General features: G+C 48.4%; 1 protein-coding gene across 3 annotated transcripts in view; it reads right to left on the bottom strand.

Annotated features, from left to right (window-relative positions):
- The window catches only part of SKAP1 (src kinase associated phosphoprotein 1), a 147,744-nt gene that overhangs the window by 105,896 nt on the left and 25,376 nt on the right, over positions 1 to 16,472 (bottom strand). For all 3 annotated transcript variants that reach the window (XM_080564698.1, XM_080564699.1, XM_080564697.1), the window contains one exon: positions 10,153 to 10,269. In XM_080564698.1, the coding sequence (XP_080420824.1) occupies positions 10,153 to 10,269 (117 nt within the window). The remainder of the gene's footprint in view (positions 1 to 10,152; positions 10,270 to 16,472) is intronic.

The raw sequence follows: 16,472 nt of genomic DNA, 5'->3' as shown, positions 1-16,472 counted from the left end.
TAGCGCTAGGACACAGGTGCAAGCACTGAAGGGGACAGACGGATGTAGTCCATTTACGTGAAGTCTTAGAGGAATTACAATAATAAAGTTCCCAAACGTTACAAGCGACTCCTTCTAATCATAGCAGAGATCTAAGAAATATGGAGAGGGCAATAATCAAAGGAAGCACCAAAGTTTAAAAACACAATACCAAGGTGAAATTGAAAAATGCTCTGGCAAATCTAATGTCACGCTCATAAAATAACGGAACAGATGAAAAAACAAAAAGGGAGTAAATTACTTTATGAGCACCTAGGAAATAATTGCTTTCTTAGCAACAAGCAACCTTTGGGTTTGCAAAGAGCGAATGACCTTAGGCACATATGGTCAGCCTTTCTGATCAGGCAACAAAATTAGCAGATGAAGGGTAATGTGGAAGATGCAATATATCTAGAGACTTTACTGAGCGTTTGATGTGGTGCCACAGCAAATCTCACTGAAAAAATTAATTTACCTCAGCTTGGATAGAAGCAATCGTCACAGACTGAAAATTGGCCCAAGGGCCACAGACAAAAGCTGGTGATAAATGGCTTTCTGTCATGTGGGGGAGAAGCGTCTGCGTTGGGGTACTGCAGGGTATTAGTCCCCATTTTATCTAAGGCAAGTAAACAGTCCATTAATTCAATGAGCAGGAAGACACTAAATTAGGTGGTAATGCAAATATCAAGTGAAAGCAGAGGAAATAATAGTAGGGGACACAGAGAGGTTAGGAATATGGAGAGAATAATGAAATGAGATTCAACCCACTAAAGAATAAACCAGGGTAACAAAAAAAGTAATTCGGAGCACATTCAGCACCAGGGAATGCTATGAGGCAAACAGGAATAAACAGAAATTTCCAATGTAATTGACGACCTCAAAAACAAATTGGGCAGGGCCACTTAAAAAGTAGCAGCATATTGTGGGTCACTGAGAGCCAAGCTGCTCCATCAGAAGCCCTGGTCTGTTCAGGTGAATGTTACCTGGTAAACGTGCCACGGTGCACAGGGGTGAGGGACCTCTGCCACCAAGTGAGAGGAGTGGAGTCAGGATAACAGTGGGCTTCTTCCAGCAACGAGGCAACACCAGCGCAGGCTAAATCCCAGCACTGGATCCGCCCTGGTATCTTGGCAAATCACACCTAGCACTCACACTGAGCGCACAAACAGCGGGTGCAAGAACAGGATGCAAAACGTCCCTCCAAGGTCACGGGCATGAGATGTCTGCACTCATCCTCTAGTCCACGGCTCCCTGGAATAATTAGGTTTGTTCTGAAGCACAACGATAACTAAATCACTTCTCTAAGTGTTTTACCACTGAGGATGCCTCAGCTCCCGTCCATGCGTCCATCCCAGAGAAGGCCAGAAAACTGGTCTGAGTCAAAGTCAGCAAGTCAATACACCAGAGATAAATTACAAGTCTCAAAACTTACAAGACACCTAAATGCACACCTTTATAACATCCACTAAGTGACATGTGCAGCACTAATCTTTAAGGGTATAAATGCCTATAAAGAACATCTGGAATAAAGTTTAAGGAAGCAGAAATCAGGGCAGATTTGAAAGCTTCACTGAACCAAAGGAGTCTCCTGCAGATGCCCACAGGCCACAGCCTTTGGGGGACAGCAGAGTTCTGTCTTTTTAGGTAACTAAAAGTGGGTAAAATAAAGAGACAAGTTATGGGGGGTGGACAGCACCACCCTCTATATTCAAAGATTGACACCAACCACCTGACTGCTCCAAATCTTCAAGGAAAGTTCACCCCTACCACGCATGTCTTCTTCACACACCCCATGCATCAGGTGTTTATCAGGAGACGCAGAGTGCTTCCAGGATCTGGAAGGAGTTCAGAGAGTACTGGGAGCTTCCCTCCACTAAATTTTGTCCTCCCTTGGTTTTTGTGGCTTCTCTGCCCATCTGCTAGCCCCTCCTAGGCATCTCTTCTGGCAGGCCCTTGCTGCCCTCAGCGTAAGGCCGTCTCAGCACTGAATGCCTTTGCCCCAGGTACTATCCATTTAAAGTTAAAATAAACTTCCGATTCCTTCCCCCAAATTCCATTATCTTTGTAATGCTTTGATCCTCTGCAGAGCATTACCAGACCATTCACATTTACAGCAGACCAAATCTCATTACTAAATGCAAAATGTCTCTTTGGCCAGAGAATCTGAGCAAGGTGTTTGAGGCTCCTAAAAATTAAGGTGCTATCCCCACCTACACCACAGGCTCTTTACCCCACCTGGGTCAAGTTGCTTGCACTCCACACCAGCCCTAGCACAGTGGGAATTACTTCTTCTACTCCAATGACTGACCCTTACTGTAAAAGTAGTCTAACGCTCTCCTTCCCCCAGTCCTTGATTTGTCTAGCAAGCTCTTGGGGTTTGTGCAGGCAAGGAAGTCGAGGCTTCTTTCTCCAAAGGCTACCCAAGTGCCGGAGGCACCTCTGCACTGCTCTGCTGCTAGGAAGGTGCCACTGTGAGGGTAACTCGGTTAAAAACCACAGCCGCAGACGCACAGCCCTGGGTGATGGGATGTTTGAAGGAATTGATCTATCTGCCAGAGTGTTTGTTCAAGCACAGAGTGAGGGTGGATAGAGGAACAGCAGCAATTCACCAATTTCAAACAGCAGCTCCCACTTCAACCTATGAGTGCAGGGAAAAAAAATAGTGGTGAAGCTTTGTAACCAAATAAAGAGAGCTGTGAGCTCAATAACAGGCATTATCCTATGGCAAAGATTTTGTTATTGTTGAGTACTGATTCCTTTATCTCTTGGAGACAATCAACCTTCAGCCAGAGGAGTCTAACCTTAAAACCCCATAACTCAATTTTACATAGTGTTAAAGTTTGGGGGGATATTTGTCAGTGCTGGAGCTGATACAATCAGTCTGGAGGACCCTAGAACAAAGAGCAGTGGGTGAAGAGCGTGTCACCTCGGCACACATTCATTTCCTTGATGAACAAGGAGCTATTAGTTGGCAAGAAAGCATTATCAGGGTGAAGGATGATGCCGATTGTTTCGGCTGCTCTTCCTGTGACACTGGATTAGAACGCGAAGTCCCAGTGGTTGCTCAATGCCCCACTGGCTGTGCCCCCACCGCACGCAGGTACGTGCCCACACACTCGCAGCTACCCTGCAGCACGGACCAAAAATCAATTTGGACATGCAATCTCTTTCAGCTGCCACATCTCTCAGAGGGTTAAACAATAAAAGTTTAACTTGTTTTAAGAAGTACTTCATCACTGTAAGCCTTAAACAAAGCTACTCTTTAAAATACACATGTGCACATAAACACAAAAGTGCCTTCTTGCAAAACGACAATGACAGAACATCCAATGTAGGCTCTTTGCTTGTGTAACGCAACCGGCAGGTACAACCGCTCTAGGGAAAAGCCTGCTGAATAAAGTTATACTTGATTACTTACATTTAGAGGAGAAATAAAAGAAATGAAAAGTATAAAAGGCCTTTTCTTCCCTCCAGTTGTCCTTTAACACACTTCACTTCAGAATTTATTATAACCAGTGTTTAAAAATTAAATTCTTCAGGACAGTGGCTTTATTTTTGCACATAGTGATTTTCAGCACTACATAACCTGAGTAATAATTTAATGTATTCCCCGTGGCTCACATGGAAGCAAATATTTATGTACATGCCTAAGTCACGCTGAAGTCAGTAGTAGTTTAGCATGTGTTAATGTGTATATATAGCATGGGCTTTTATTGCCATCCAGACCATTTCTCTCAGCTGGGAATTTTGTATTTCAGGACTTGTTAGTGTTTTGAGATTGATCCTGCAATACATTGGCACAATCACCGTTATCCCCATGAGCAGTTCCACCCAGGTGAGCTTACAATAGTCTAAACTTGTTTGTAGGAGAAGGCTATTTTTATTCTGAACATATCTTGCTTTTACCTGCAAGGGAGAAAGGCCCCACGGGTCTGTGGGCACAGGTACCAGGAATGTGAGGAAAGCACTGTTTAGTTTGCACTGGTGTCCTCAACTTGTCACACAAATGTGTCCCACCATGAATGAAGGGAAGTTTACCCTGGTTTCAGAGAAGTCATCTTGTCATTGGAGTAGAGGAAGAGCCTCCTTTCTTTCCCCTGCTAATCATGTCATTATGCTTGTCCATTTTCTTATAAGTTTAAAAAAAAAAAAAAAGGATCTTTGCCAACCTCAGTACATTTCAAGTGTGTAATCTACCCTTGAGATCTCTAAATCTAACCATCTCTTACCCATGTTCCTGTTGAGGTGCTCACACAGACCCCTCCCACCAAACATTTTACCTTACTATTCGTACATTTGATGAGAGCAGGAAGTACGAGATCTGCACCCAGCGCCCCACCACGCTCAGCCCGCGGCACTGCCGCAGGAGCAAAGCACCATTTCCCAAGTCGGGTGAGGGCTCTGGCTCCCCGGGGCTGCACCTGCATGGCCACAGGGGGCAAAGAGCCACATCCTCGAGCCCCACACCTCTCCTTCCACCCTACAAGCCTCACTCCGAGCAGCGGTGCTGTGCACACCACGAGGGAGATACTCTAGTGCCTGCTGATTTAGGAAGCCGGAATGGCTTGCTTTTAGAAAGGGCAGAAGAGAAGCTCTAATGAAGTTCCACCCGACACTCTGTTAACTTGCATTTCCTGCATATCATCCCTCTACTGAGGAGAATATAGAGACACAAAGCGTTTATGCCTTAGATTTACATACTCATGAATAAAAAGGCCTTTCGGAAGCGGGTCTGTTCGTTATCCCAGCCCCCACACAACAGTAACTCGCACACCGATATTTCACACGCTGGACACGGGCAACGATCAATTCTCCACGAGAAGGCTGCTGACGGCCGGCACATCCCCGGAGCGTGCACCCGGTAGCGCTGCGCCCGCTCCCGGGAAATCGTCCGCGGCTGAGGGCAGCTCCCGCTGCAATTAATTTTGAGCTGCGACCGTAAGCCAACACTCCCTGCTTCCACACAAGTTCTCTGCTGTTAAGCGTCTTACTAAAAAATCCAAAGAACATCTTGTTGTTAAAGACTGTCCTCTAGGTATGGGAAGTAAATCTTTCTATCTGATCCTTCACTTATAAAACAATAAAGAAGACTTTGATCTTGCTGTTCCCTGTTGGAAAAGCATGAAGGAGTCAGGACTCTTGCTTTAGAAAATCTACATTAGTAAGTTAGCAGCATTTCACCGAAGTCTAAGCAATTTGAATTATAACTCGCCTGAGGTTCTGCAGGCTCACACTGCTGAGATTTTACATCACGTTTCACAACATTTTGTTGTTTGCTTGTTGTGGTGGTGTTTTTTGTTGTTGTTTTTCTTGGTTTTGGTTTGGTTTGGTTTTAAGAGCCCAAGCTCTTAAGGAAACGAGGAATCACTGGAGAATCTTAGCTTAAAAACCAAACATCCCAGTGGTTAGTCAAAAAACCTTTCGAAACCACAAACCAAGGCATGTAACACCCAATGGCACAGACAGAATCATGAACACATTATTTTGCATAAAAACAACCCATACTTTTAAAGCCAGCATTTGAATCTTGAGGTTGACAGTCCTCAGCTGCAAATAGCCACCAGGATACTGCATTCCATTTAGCTGGAGGAGCTTAAAGGATAGGCTGGACCAAAACATTTTGGGGCCCAAGCTGGTTTGTATCAGGATCGCTTCCACAAGCAGCGCTCACGAGGCACCAGCCAGGGCCCTCCTGAGAGAGCCAAGCTTCAGCCCAGCGCCGGGCTGAGCGTCAGCAGGACACGGCCTCCGATCCTGCCATCAGTCTGCACCGATGCCTGAAGTTTCAACACTTTACAAAGAAGAACTGCTTTTATGGGGTGCAGGGGAAGATAACGGGGGAGATTAGACGAGACAGAAAAGGCACTTGCAGTCACCTGCTCTTCTGCACACCCTTAGCACAACAGCCTCTCAGACTGACTCCCGAGTGTCTCAAAGGAAAAATGACTCTGAGCTGAAAACAGGCACCCACAGAACCGCAGACTCGGTGGGGTGCCCTCAGGATCAGCATCTGTAGCTCAACGTGCCCAGCTGCTGGGCGCTGCCGCCACGAGTCAGAGAGAATTTCTACAGTGATTACTTGTACTACAATTTTCTGCAGCTGTAAAATCCCAAATGAGAACACGAAGCCACTTTGGGTTGGGGTTTGGTTTGTTTTAAATGAAAGCTGAAAAGCTCGGTGGCATTACTCTTCCCACTGCTTGTTTGCTACAAAGGTCTGGGCTCCCCTATGCAACATACACATCTATTTCTGGCAGCCTGCAAGCAATCCACCCTCCTCCCCTCCACTCCAAACGAATAAAACTTAATATAAAGGTGAACTGAGTTGCTCTGCATAAACTATAGCCAAACCTTTTGACCAGACCGAGTACCGTTCCAGGAACTTATTTGTACAGTGCCAGAGACATTATCACACTGGGCTTGGAAGTGCTAATGTTATGGTGCATTTCCATTCAGAAAATGGTAACTCAAAGAACATGACCCCTGCAGCTTTAAGGAGGTCTGACTTCTTTACAGTATAAGTACATAAATATAACAGGGTTTTTTTTAAGCATTTCTTCTTCTATGGGTTTTGGCCTTTCCTCATCCCCTTGGCAGCACTCGCGTCGGGTGGCTGAGACCTGCAGCAGCTGTGGTCAGGCACCAGGCGTCCTGCGGCACACGGGGGGGGTTCTGCGTCCTCCCCCTCGCTCCCGCGGCCGCGCCGGGGGTCGGGAAGGAAGCGGCCGGGGGCGCCTCCAGCTGCCACCGCCCGCGCCCAGCCCATCCCCGGGACGTTTCCCGGGCCGTTTCCTAAGGCTCGGCAGCACATCAGCAGCGAGCTGACAGCAGCGCGGCCAAGAGCAGCGAAGGACACGGCAGGCCGGCGGCGAGACGCGGGCAACCGCCGTGACGGCCCCCGAGGGGGGACAGGCGAAGCTCCCCGCCCCGCCCGGGGCCGCTCCGCCGCCCGCGCCGCGCCCCGCCCGCGCCACGCGGGGGCGCCGCCGAGCCCCGCAGGGCCCCTCCCGAGCCCCGCAGCCCCTCGGGGCCGGGGCCGCGGGCAGCGGAGCGCGGCTGGCCCCGCACGGCCCCGCACGGCCCCGCACGGCCCCGCGCCCCCCAGGGCCGGATCTCGCCTCCGCGTTTTGTCCCTTCCCGACCCAGCTGCGGGCATCAAAACCAAAGGAGAGCAAACGCGGCCGCTCCGGGGGGCGGGCGGGCCTCAGAGGTCAGTTCGGGATGTGCCACCTCTTCGCAGCCTCTGCCCCCGCTTTTGGCTTCGTGTCTCATTTTCCCTTGCTCCTCTTTCCCCCACGCCGCTGGGGCGCAGTGAAGTACCATCTTGTCTGCCACCCACCGCAGCTTTTAAGATAAAAGCCACTTTTAGCAAATTTTTATAAAGCAAAAGGATTTTTTGCCAAAGGAATTGATTTTAAGACACTCAGTACTAAAAAAGAAAAAAAAAAAAGGAATGAGCTGTATGTTAACGTATACCTGTTTTACAAAATAAAACACTTCTGGTGATGTGGCACCAGCAGAACAGCCGACAGACAGGCGGGGGCAGAGGCCGCAGCAGCCCTCACCCCTCAGCTCCCTGTGACCTTGCTGTGGTGACACCGGGCGCATCCCTCGGCTCCTGCCTCAGTGTGCCTCCAGTAGGGCATCAGGGGCTTTGCGATGGTAGACGCCCTGCTAGAGAGCCATGAAAAAGACAGAAAACTGAGGAAGCAGTATCTCAAAGTGGTCAATATTGAAGATGTGCAACTCCTACCCCAAGGAAGCTGTGGTACCTTACACCTCAGTAAAATGGAATCAGTGAACACCGGCAGACAGATCTACCAGATTAAGAGAGAAAATATTTTGAAAAGTCTCCACGTGGTCTGAGCAGGGTACATTACATGGGAGGCGTCTCATCAGAAATACTTATCATTATAACAGCACTCTGCACTTCTACAGAGCTCCACAGCCTCCCAGCACTGTACAAACATTAGCTTCTTAATCACTCATTAGGGACAATCCTATAGAGCAGGGCCATGCCTCATTGAGTAAAGTCATCCCCAACTCACACAGCCCCTCTTGCTCCCTCCAGAGACAACTTTAAAGGCTCTCTCAGATTCCCATCACAAGTTCAGAGGAAGAACGGAAAAGTCTCTTCAAAATGAAAGTGAACAGTGGTGGCATTCCCCTGCCCCCACACTCCCCCGTTTTTCCTGGTAAGGAGAGGCAGAAGTGAGCATCATCCCAGCCAGAGATCTGCTTCCATCAAAGCCTTGAATCGATAAAGTTTGGGAATTTGGGAAGGCAAGAGACAGCAGCCTTTGACAGGACACGCACCTGAGAACATAACCTCTTGTTGCAGAACAGAGTTAAGAAGGGATGGAAAAAAGCCGCAGGAATTGTAATTTTGTTCCTACAGGGCCAATTTATTCTTCTGGCCATAGCTAGATTACCTGTTCTACCTGAGAAGGAGCAGCTCTCGGTCACTTACGTGTGTGACAGCAGCACCCCAGGGAGCCACGGTGGCCCGGGCTCACTACTAGCACAGTCAGAGCACCTGCTCCAAGGACCTTGCTGGCTGAACAGAAATAGAAGCGTGGCAGCAAGGAGGGGCACAGTAAAGGTGAAGGCAACCCAATGCAGGGAAGCCAACACAAACTGCAGAGAGGAAAAATCAGTTCACGCAATCCTAAAACATTCTGATTTTCCCACAAGGGATGTTCTGATTCAGAAATGAAAGCTGTTTGATACACCCTTTAGCTTAAATCACCTTCTCGGAACTAACGATTTAAATCCTCATGAGACTGACTTCATATTCATTAAAAAAAAATCGTTGCGCCTTCTTTACAGTTCTCCAGCAGACAGGCTGCACATCTCACTGAGAGCCCACCGAGATAAATGTTACAGGGACTGGCGTGCCCAAGTCGCAGGGCGTGGGGGTCCAGACCCAAACGAGGGCAATTTTAAGTTTCCTGACAATTTTAAGTTTTCCCAGGGCAGCCCAGCTCTCAGAAGATGTCACAACTCCACACCTTTTTTCATTCTGCAGTTACTTGCTAACTATCAGACCAACCTTGTCTCTGAGTCTAAATAAATCAGTACATATGGCAAATATACCTAGCGCTTTGCACTGCACAAGGAAGCTTTGGTGCCCATCAGCCCTCGTGGCCTCATCCCAAATAAATCCTTATTGCTCTGTGTTCTTGACTAATAACTAACAATTCACTAACAAAAGTAGGAGTAGACATGAAAGAGTACATTGAGCAGGAAAAGGTGGAAAAGAGCAGGGACAGAAGCAGAGAAACTGAAAGAGAAAGGATGAGGAGAGAGGAGTAAGAAAGCATTGTGGAAAGTACAAGGGAAGTGGAAGAGAAGGAAGAAATAAGATCTGTGGTAACGGGGAGATTGAGAATCCAAATTTTGAGACCAAAACAGTCAATCCTTCAGTAGGGACCAAAGATAACCCCGGAGAAGATCAGAACCATCTCAGCTCTGTAGGCTTCAATTTCAATAGCATATCACAAATTCGTCACTCCTAAACCACCACTCGCAAGCAGAAGCGAACATCACAGCACCTCTTTGCCCAGAAAACTTCCCCTCTGTCTGGCATTTAATGCTTTGGAAAACACCCTTGGCCTCAGCATGCCAGCTCATGTCCACCTCTCACCTGGAAGTGATTCTACACCCTTGGGAAGAGGGAGCCCCAGTTCCCAAGCTCTAGAAAGTCCCAAAAAAAGGCTCTCCCAGCCAAGACAATTTAAAGGGGTCTAATCTTCAAAAGGTGGAGTGAGATAAGGTATGAGAAGACATAACCCCTGTGAAGTGTGAGGTTGAGCATCCAAGAAGAAATGGACCCAGAAGTCGCAAGTTAACTTTGGGAAATGCTAGCCACTTGTCAAATTCTGCTCTTTCCCATCACTGTTGTTTACCCAAAAGAGAACAACCAATTCCAGTTTGCACCATGCATTTATCTTCAGCAATACCAAAATAAATTTGGGATTGCTATAACATTTTACAGTCATTGATTATAGTCACCAGTCAACAAAAAACATCTCCAGCATTATGTGATGGATGAAACAGAACAAGTCACACTAGATTGCCCTTACCTTTCCGTCCTCTTCGCACAAGGACTTCAAAAAAACATCAGTGACTTACCATCATCTAGGAAGTCTGATGGAAGTGAGACATCAGATGTCATGGAAGGGGCCAAACTCCAGCTCTGATTTTCATCAGAACTGTCTTGTCCAAAGCCAGCATCATGCTGATCCTCTCCTAGAAAGAAAAGAGCTTGATTTTAGTGAAGAGGACATTCCTAAATCCAAATTTTACTTCCTATGCTGATAAGTGTTTCTTCCTGATTCTCACTTTCCACTGAAATTCTCTACAAAACCCCAAATCACTTTTCCGGGTATAAGGCCAGATTCATCATTTAGGGACAAGCAGCGTATTCTTGCTTCAAGAACACTCACGCTGCATATGTACAGATTTCACACTTGAAGGGCATACAAGGAGGAGGCTGGAAATACTAGGCTCTGGTAGTTAGGCCCCAAGACCTGTTCAATTCTTTGCTCTTGTGCTCAGTACATGACCTCTGTGAAAAGAATCCATCTGTGAAAAGGATCCACCCGTGAAAAGGAGGATTATCCTACCAACTTCACTAGAATGAAGAATCTTATGCTGTAGGAAAAATCTTTGAGCTCCTCAAATGAAAGGGTAGTAGGGGGAAAAAAAACCTGACTCCATGTAATTACAGTAACATACAAATCAGCAATGTATCTGTGTGGAGGCAGGAGCAGTTACCTCCCCATAGTAGATGTTGCACTGCATTTTACTGTGAACAGACATTTGGCTATGGATTTGTTACCGATACTGGATGTTATGCAGAAGGCACTTAGATAACTACAGTGAAAGATGTTAACTTAAAACTTTCCTATAAGCAGAGCACATGTAGCCTATCCATAGAAGAAAATGCTACTCAGCTCAAACAAAGCAGAAGAGTTGTCTTTCAAGCTTTTGCCTTTTTCCCTGAATACACATGCCCCAGACTGCTGATAACGGAGGTAAAGACAGCTGGCTACTCATTCAACACATAACAAACAGCAAGAAAGGTGAGTTTTCAGCTGATGTTAATTGTGTTCAAACACTAAAAATTAAGTTCCAAACAAGTTTTATCTAAGCAAACAGAGGAACTGCGCCCCATAGTTTAAATCAAGCACTGATGAAAGGGTGCTGAAGGCCTGGAGCAGGAGGTTACAACACTCTCCCACCAGCAAGAAATGCAGCGGAGACCCTATGAAGTCCTCAGCTGAAGAAAGAGGTGACATTATATTTTGGATGTTTTATTTTCAACATCACAGGTTGCAGCCTTCCCTTGCTTTCTCTGAGCACGAAGCTCTGAGACCCCTACCTCTGCATTCAAGGGCTGAACTCCAGTCCTTCACCAAAATGAACATTCTGGCTGTGAAGAGCACAACGCATACAAGATTGCCTGTCCATAGAACAGTTACTTAAAAAACAAATCACCATGAGTGCCAGATATTATGATAGTCTTGCTGTTACTACAAGCTCAAAGGTCTTAAAAGTATATAGAGAGAGATTTGAAAAAAGAATTGGCTTTGTGATATTTACCAAAGGCCTGTGGGAGTCAGTGACATAACAGAGGTGCCTCTGGCAGCCTGTCCTTTAAGACACTATAACTTCCCTAACAGGGTAAGAACCTAAGATGTAGCATGTCGTTATCAAATCTTTTCCCAGGTCTATGTTTACTTGCTTCCAGCAGCCATCTCAGCATGCAGTGCAAAACATCTGATTCAGGAGAAAAAAATAAATTCAGAAAACAATTTTTCTCCTTTTGGAAGGCGCATCATTCAGCATCTGCATTACTAACCTCTCATGCCAAGGAGAAAGCTGCAGGCCCCCAGCCCAAAGGGCAAGCTTTAATTCCTGCTGCAGGATCAGAGGTAAGCGGAAGTACTGCAGAGGGTCTTCCATCCACAGACTACTTTTAGGGAAGTCATGCAGAACAAGCAAAGCACGTTCCTCTATGCTACAACAAAGTGAAATTCACACATGCACCTCCCTGAGGAAAAAACAAGTAGCTATTAAAAAGCAGAGACTCAAATCCCTTGCTCCACTGGCCAGACTCTGGCCACTGGAGCGCATCCGTGAGCGCACCACTGACTGCCTGACCTTGGAGAAGTCATTTCAGTGCTTTGCTCAGCTGTGTGTGACAAGGGGATGTTTCTTCCTTGTTTTACTGTAGCACTTTGAGATCCTCAAATAAACAGGCTCTAAAAAGCCTATATAAAAAGCTGCTACCAAACAGCAACAGCTCACTATCGTAGGAAAACAGCGATCATTCTAATGAGTAGCCTGCCTAAGTGCCGTGCTGCAGCGTTGCGGGCTTGACTATCTGCAGTGATGTGAAGATGCCAGCGTTACAAGACAGCTTCCGTGAGCCCATTCAGCCCTGATACCTTAAAAGAACATTTTCTTTCAAACAAACTGCACAGTATTACACCAGGCTTTTCAAACAAACATCAAGGTAACAGGTGTTCCCTTATAACGAGATACAGGTGCAGCATTATTGCGATAACGAGCAAACTGTTTATGGTTTCCAAATAGCAGGAGGCGGCATGGCACGGCGCAGCCATCTCGCTGGGGAGGAACAGCTCACGCATCGATGCATGGATGCAGTAAGCCGTTTGGAACAGGAGCAAGGACCCAATCAGGAAAGTTACGTGCAAGAGTAAGTCACTGGCGTTAACAGCAGGAGCAGCTGTCACACACAGGAACCACGTGAAAGATTCAAGCCACAGGTCTCTGCTTCGGCAGACCACTTCCCAGGCATGAAATACCATACAGGGGCGTTGTCACCACAACTATGCTCTTTCTTTCGGGGGCTGAAGCCGATGATCTCTCGAGGTCCCTTCCAACCCCTAAAATTCTGTGATTCTGTGATTCTAGCAACAGGTTTGCTCCCCCCCAGACAACTAGAAACCAGGCTTTCACAAGGTTATGCAGGCTACAGGAACCCACTCAAATATGCGCAGGCTGCAGTATTACATACGTGTATCGTGCCAAGCGCAGTGGGTCTCTGACTTGTGAGCTACTGCAACACAAATCAGCACAAAGGCGTTTGGTTTGGTTTGGTATGAGGAATATTTTCAAACTGCTTAGGGTTACAATGACAAGGATTGACAAAAACTCTGCACACGTCGCTACTTAATGCAAATCCAAATGGAAGGGAATGAGGATTTGTTTTACAAACTTTTGTGCTTTAATCCACTTTTCCATAAAGTTTATGGAGCAGCAACAGCTAGTTGAGTCCAAGCAGAAAAAATAACCAACAACTTGTCAGGGGCCAAGCTATTGTTCTGAATGAAGAAAAAACTCATTAGCTTTTAATGAAAACACAGGGAATAAAAACCAAATAGCACAGAACTCCAGCAAATAATTACCCTGCACCTGACGCAAAGCTGCTCTATCTTCCTACTCAAATCCTTAGGAAAATTCCCCAACTTATCGCTCTTTGGAGCATGAACAAATGCAAGACTGACTCTAAGGGTAAGAGCAAGAGGTTTCTTGGGCTTACACCTCATCCAGGGGCTCCCCTGGCACCGTTTGGCTACCCCTGAGTGTGCTAAATACCCCTTCTTGCTTTGTGATGGTGTTGGCACAGGGAAGGGGGGACGGGGGGGACTTGTGCCATCTTTTCATTGTCTGACATTTTCTGCGGGAGCAGTATCTCGCACAGCAGCACAAAGAGAGGCTTGAAGGCATCACGTGTAATTAACACAGATGCAGTGCTTCACACACATCGAGGCAAACTGCGGAGGGACAGAGTGCGCCCCCGGTGCCGTGGGTGTCCCCAGCAGCACAGGCGGTGGCACTTCAGACCGCAGTGGCTTCGGACCGCGGCGCCAGGCAGGTGGCACGGCCACGATGTGTGGGCCTGGCTTCAGGCCGCCACGCAGTCGAGGCCGCCTCGCCAGCACGAGGCCCAGCGCACGGGAAGGGTTCATCACGTGGCTGCGGGCAAGGCAAAAAGTGACCGCGAAGAGAACATGAAAAACTCGGTGAAGCATTAGCAGGACTCCGAGGGAGCAGCACAAGGAGGGCCTACAGGAGAACGAGCCACCACAACCAGGGACAGCGCCGAGGCGGCCCTCTCAGGGGACGACCTGAACCCAAGAGAGGCAGCCTGGCTCGCTGTGCTCGCTTTGGAGCTCGCGGTGCCGGCGTGTGAGAAGAGCAGCCCTGCACCTCCGCCAGAGCACGGGGACGATCTGGCAGAGGACAGGTCTTAGGACAAACGCTAGGAAAACCTCTGTTCAGGTTCCATTTTGCTACAGGGTCAGAAAATGGCTCTGTGCCTTTCTCCCCTTCTATAAAACGAGTGGAGTGCAGTTACTCTTTTTGAGGACTAAAACCTCTTGCGACCTCAAAAATCAAACTCTTCAAGAACTTCTGTCCACACAAAAATATATAAAAAATATTCCTTTCTTTAAGCTGCAATTTGCCCCTCATAATTTAAAAAAAAAAAAAAAAAGTGAATTAATGCATCACGGCACACACAGGAAGAGAACCAATTTAAATAGGTGAAAGGGCTGCTTTGTAGTGGGGAAAAAAAAATCATCTCCAGTAGCTTGTTAAGGGAACTGCAATTAAGCTTACTTTGCATTCAGTGAAGGTCTTTATCTAGGTACCTCGAGTTTCATTAAGCATCTTTTTAGAGCACAGGAAAAATCAATACCAAGCGAGTTCCATTTACACTTTTATGATAAGCTAGTTCATGCCAATACGGAAGTAAAATCCCCAACTCCAGTTAATATTCAAGGAAACGAAGTTCCTGCTTTAACGTAATGACTGTTTAGTATCATGCTACAAATAAAGGTCTCTGATCAAAATCCCATCTGCCTTCATGCTCAACAGTGTTAATATCTCTAGATTTTCAGGGACTAATTTAGCAGTAATGCATTTCCCAAAGCAGAGCTGTAAAAGTATTATCAATACTATGGCTTAATATCCCTTACGACAATCACTTGCTGAAATTATGGAGAATCACATGGAAACACATCAACAGAGACGCACCCACACAGTAAGTACCGCTCACATGTAAATATATTACAGCTTAGCTTTTGTAGTTACAGCTCTGTCAACATTGCTATTATAAATTATATACCTTTTTAAACACATTTATGTGCTAGCAAACGTAAGATGTTTCTTTTTGAATGCCTTAAAGGCTTCATCGGCTCCCAAGCACCCGTACGGATTTGCGCGGTTTGCCCCTGCCATTAACAGATGACTAGCTGAGGTTTCGGTGCGTGCAGATTTTCTGCACCTTCCACAGACAGTCTTAACTTCTCTGTAGCGCCCGGGAACGTTACAGGTGCCTGGGAATCCCGTGCTTTCTATCGCGCATCGCTGTGGTATGTGTCCACGTCCTTCCTCCCTCCCCAACTGTACCAGCATTGGCAGTATCATTCACAAACTACGAAAAAATTACCATCTACAGGTCTCGAAGCGTTTGTCCTGCTTAACAAGTGTTTTCTTGGTGGGGGAGACCGTGCACAGAGGGAAAATAACCCCACGCCCAGACCACGGGGCAGCCAAGGCCCCGGCGGGCCCAGAACCCCCCCGTGCTCACGCCGGGTCTGGGACCGGGCCGGGTCTGTCACGGGGCCACCCCCTGGCAGCAGGGCCCAGGGCGCAGCGCGGGAGCCGGCTGGGCCTCGCTTTGGAAGCGCTGACCCGGAGGGCTCTCGGCCGGCTGAGCGGCAAACCCAGGCCAAGCCGGAGTTTGTTCACCCGCCGTTTGTCCGTGACGTGCCGCAGGCAAACGAACGCCCCGCTCCGCTCCGCCCGAAGCGCCCCCTGCGCCGGCAGCGGCGGGCAGGGGCGGGCAGGGGCCGGCGGGGGCGGGCAGGGACGGGCAGGGGCCGGCAGGGACGGGCAGGGGCCGGCGGGGACGGGCAGGGACGGGCAGGGGCCGGCGGGGACGGGCAGGGGCCGGCGGGGCCGGGCAGGGGCCGGCGGGGACGGGCAGGGGCCGGCGGGGACGGGCAGGGGCCGGCGGGGGCGGGCAGGGGCCGGCCGGCGGCGCCCGGGCTGCAGCGGCGCGGAGGGCCCGGCAGGGGGGGCTGCAGCGCGCCGCAGCCGCCCGCCGCCGGGGGGCAGGGCGGGGGGGGGAGGCACGGCGCGGGGGGGGGGCACGGCGGCTGTGCGCTGCGGCGCAGGCCCCACTCCAAGCGCGAGGTGCAAATCGCCCCCCCCCGAGGGTTCCGTTACAGCAAAGCCAACCCGCGATTTGGAACGGCCTGCAGAGAACGAACCCGCGGAAGGCCGGGAAGCTCCGGGTCAAACTACTTTCTCTGCCGGCCACGCAGCAAGGCGGCTTCGTAACCGTATGCGAGAAAATGACCTGGAAGTTATTGATTCACATGCAGAGATTCAAACCAAAGCCTACCCACTAC

Source organism: Anser brachyrhynchus (assembly GCF_964034855.1).
Source record: "Anser brachyrhynchus genome assembly, chromosome: 22".
NCBI classification, from domain to species: domain Eukaryota; kingdom Metazoa; phylum Chordata; class Aves; order Anseriformes; family Anatidae; genus Anser; species Anser brachyrhynchus.
This window is presented reverse-complemented; position numbering and strand designations above follow the sequence as displayed.